Below are 3823 nucleotides of genomic sequence, written 5' to 3'. Positions count from 1 at the left end.
TGCATTCTTGTTACAAACAAACTTTTTCACCTTCATAAACCTGAATTTAAAGGTGTAGTTATTGCAGTGTTACTTTGAAAAGCAACCTTTGTAGTGCGATTAGAGTAAAATACACTGGTTTTAAGGTGGACCCAGTAATTATCCCGCCTGATGCAGAGGCTCGCTCACGTTGATCAGAACTTTCCTAAGTAAGCTGAACTATTTGTAATAAAGCAGATAAAAGGAGAAACATGCTTAACATTGTTTCAGTCTCTTAACCACATGGAGGTGTAGCTGTGTTTATGTTGTGTGTGACTCCACTTGCCATAATAACCACAATGTATTTATCTATTACTCTGTGGAAGAGCAATGGCACTCTCTCTCAGAGGCAGTGGATAAATGCACTGAGAGATGAGCATCAGGTGGGTTGTAGAGCACAGCACTGTGTACGATTATGGGATATGAACATCTGTGTGGCCACTGTGATCACTGTGAATTATTTAACTGTTAATAAGAAGCTTTTAAGTGGATTGTTGAAGCTGGGAGTGTTAAAACAGTGACATAATAGCACTGAACACTGGCTTGGGTAGCTCTGGAGCTTCTCTGCTACAGTAATGTGCTGTTCTGCACATAATCTGTTCTTATCCAGACATTAATAGGTAACACTAAAAGACAAACAAACCTTCATCCATTATTTACAGCACCGCACAGAGTTGAGGAGCTGAGCTTGTTACAATCCACTAAACTATCAAGCAATTAAAGAAGCATTATTCAGTGTAGACATAAAAATCCTTCTGCCACTCCACACACCTGGACAAGAAACACATGTTGATGTGTTAATGTTAATGTCCTCGTCTCTCAGTCTAAGTAAAAGTGAAACAGAATTTACAACCCAAAAAGTTCATGACAATTATCAATTTGAATATGGCTGCTGCTGCTGGCCTTTGACAAATAATGTCCATTTGACTTGCTCTCATCTGGATCTTGAGCTGTTCTGTAAATGTTAAAGCTTGATGAAGAAACTTTATCAACTATGACAATAAAGTACGTCAGCTTTTTGTCTAGAAACGACATGGCAGCAGACCAGTGCCAGTGCACAGAGCTAAAACGAGCTTATTAACTCTGATGTTGGCTAATGTTGTTTAACCTACTTGGACAGCAGATACACATAACAGATGCTTTGAGTCACATTATTGTTCCCCACACGTAGAGTTCTTTGCACACATCTGCAGCTGTCATTTGTAAAAGCGCCACATGGTGTCTGGCTTTCTTCAGGCCGTACCATGCTGGTCTTTTTCATTATGATCAATGTTCATGTTGGTGAGAGATGCACTTACTGACATTCAGACGTCTATGTGTCTGTGGTCTGTTTCCTTGTTGTTAAGGATCAGCGTCACCCTGCCAGGTTCCACCATCATACACAATTATTTCATTTGCATATATTATAATACTGTGAAAAGTTATGTGAGTGGACAGTGTGATCTCACAATGTCTTTCTCACTATCCTATCTAAGTTCACAATTAGTGAATATGACTAGTTTATATCTGAACAATGGTTAAACTCTGTTTTGCAGAAGAGGACAATTAATCTCACACATGATGTATAAAATTAAAGGATTTTATTGGCCTGAAAAAGTCATAGCCTCTCATCACACAGCCAAAATGTTTGCATCGTATCCACAGACGACTTGCGTGCTGATCACAGTCGAGGTGGTGGGCTACTTGTTTTCCCTGATCTTCAGCTCACGATGCATCTGGCCCCAAACACACGGGTAACAAAAGCACACTTTACAGCAGTCATCAGTGAACGAGCCCTGCAGGATGGAGAAGAAGAAGCAGATAGACAGAGGATGAAGCAGCAGGAGTTACTGTTGTTACCCCTCAGACATAAAAGTTTAGTGGGGTGTTGTCATCCCCTCATCTGGCAGCTGTGTCCCTGTGTAGAGCTGGGTAACCAAATATCTGAGAGTTTGTCAAAACAAGCAACCTCAACTTTTTTTCCCACGATGAGGGCAAGAGATTTCAGATTTGAAGAACTTTACTCTTCCTCTTTCTCAACTCAAGCTACTCCTTTATAACTTCCACGGATTGCAAAATACCACAAGTTTTATCCAGGTCACGTTTATGATGGCACTACATGATGTGGTTACTTATAAACAAATAATGAGGACACAGAGACATCTGGGAGCTATTGAAGAGGTGACGGTGAGTGAGAAGGATCTGCACAAAGCACAATTTGTGTGCATTTTATATGAATCTCATAAAATTTACATTTAGATTTTACGTCAGTTCATTTTACAACCACATCACAAAGACACACATTCAACTCGCTTCAATTCAAAAAATGAAGCCAGTGCAGAAGTTATAAAAGTGCACTTCCTCTAGTGACCACATCTATCTTTTAAGTGTAGTTTGTAACAGTGTCCTCCATCTCTAATCCAGCCTTACTTCGATGTTGTGGCGCTCTCTGATGGAGCCACGGAGTAAGCAGGACACCACACCACAAACGTCCAGGAGTGGCATTGCACAGCACCATCCATGTTTATTGGCTGCATCACACTGCATGCAGGGGAAACAGCAAAGGCCACAGCAACCTTTGGGGAGAAACAGGTACAGAGTTATTTTTCAGACAGACAGACACCTCAGCGCATGAATCATCACATCTCACAACGTATTGCGACATTTCCACTCCAATTACGAAAACTGTAAATGTAAAATAATGAAAAACTCCATAATGCTACTAAATGATCATTGCTATCATGTAGTCTCAGATAGTTCATTTATTCTTGATTTTTTACTGACTTCAAACACTCGATTAGCTTGTTGCAAACAAAGTCTGAGGAGATCGCTCATGCAGAAATCACTGCTGTTTGTAGGGTTTCCTGGGTTTACTTACAGCTCTCCATATCAGAGCAGCAATCACAGAGGTCGGTGCTCCATTGGCCAGAGTTTTCAACGGTCCTGACGACTGTCACCACCTGGGTGGGCTGCTTGTGGACAGCCGTGCCTGTAGGAATCACCATGCTGAAAGAAACACACACACAGACTGAAAGGCTGTAGTGGTTATCTGGTTAGAGAAATTCAACATGAAAAAGGTGAAAGACTGGTTTTGATACATGTTATAACAGGATGATTCCTGGTTCATATAAATGACAACAAATACCTTTGGCCAGCTGTACAAATGATTTATGTACGGCCCAGACAAAAGAGCTGACACCGGTTTTATGCACAGATTTATTATCTCTGACTTCCTCAGAAACATGTTACCACGTATTACATTCATGATTTTACAAAGATTTCTGATTCTCTTAAGCTGTTCATCAGTGTAAAATGTCTTTCTTACCTTCTTTTGTCTTCTCTGGTTCTCTGAGCTTTCAAAACAAGAGAAAAAGTTTGGAAGCACCAGCATTTAAGCACAGACCAATAACAGGAAGGGGAGGTGCCGAGAGTACGCATACATCTAAGTCTTACTGGATTGCCAGATGTTTTTGGATTACTTATGAGCCGCGGAGGGCTGAGCCTGATGGGAAGTCCACACGCACAGTAACTGCTATGACGAATGTTTAGGAATTCACTGAGCCCCTGCTTCAGTGCTGGGAAAGGAGAACACACTGCTTAACCGATGAGCAGCAACAAGACTTATTCTATGAATCCATCAGTACTTCTGCTGTTAATCCAAACACACTTGACACCAGAGGTGGAAAGTACAAATACTTTATTACTGTACTTCAGGTATCTGTACTGTACTTGAGTAGCGTGTTTTTAATGATTACTTTTTACTACATATATCTGTACTTTCTACACCTTACATTTTGTAAAAAAGTTACTGTTGCTTTAACGCAGT

At 40.6% G+C, this 3823-nt stretch overlaps 1 protein-coding gene across 1 annotated transcript; it reads right to left on the bottom strand.

Moving 5' to 3' along the window:
* Positions 1–1583: 1583 nt before the first annotated feature.
* On the bottom strand, positions 1584–3478 carry LOC102297486 (cornifelin homolog B). The gene is made up of 4 exons (XM_005925812.3): positions 3323–3478; positions 2876–3003; positions 2428–2573; positions 1584–1793 (listed from the first exon to the last, which is right to left on the bottom strand). The coding sequence occupies exons 1-4, from the start codon at positions 3433–3435 to the stop codon at positions 1698–1700; spliced, it is 483 nt and encodes a 160-aa protein (XP_005925874.1). The 5' UTR covers positions 3436–3478; the 3' UTR covers positions 1584–1697.
* Positions 3479–3823: the final 345 nt, after the last annotated feature.

The sequence above is a fragment of the Haplochromis burtoni genome, unplaced genomic scaffold, assembly GCF_018398535.1.
Source record: "Haplochromis burtoni strain Fernald_Lab_line unplaced genomic scaffold, NCSU_Asbu1 Contig_82, whole genome shotgun sequence".
Taxonomy (NCBI): domain Eukaryota; kingdom Metazoa; phylum Chordata; class Actinopteri; order Cichliformes; family Cichlidae; genus Haplochromis; species Haplochromis burtoni.
Note: the sequence above shows the minus strand (reverse complement) of the source record. Positions and strands in the feature narration are given on the sequence as shown.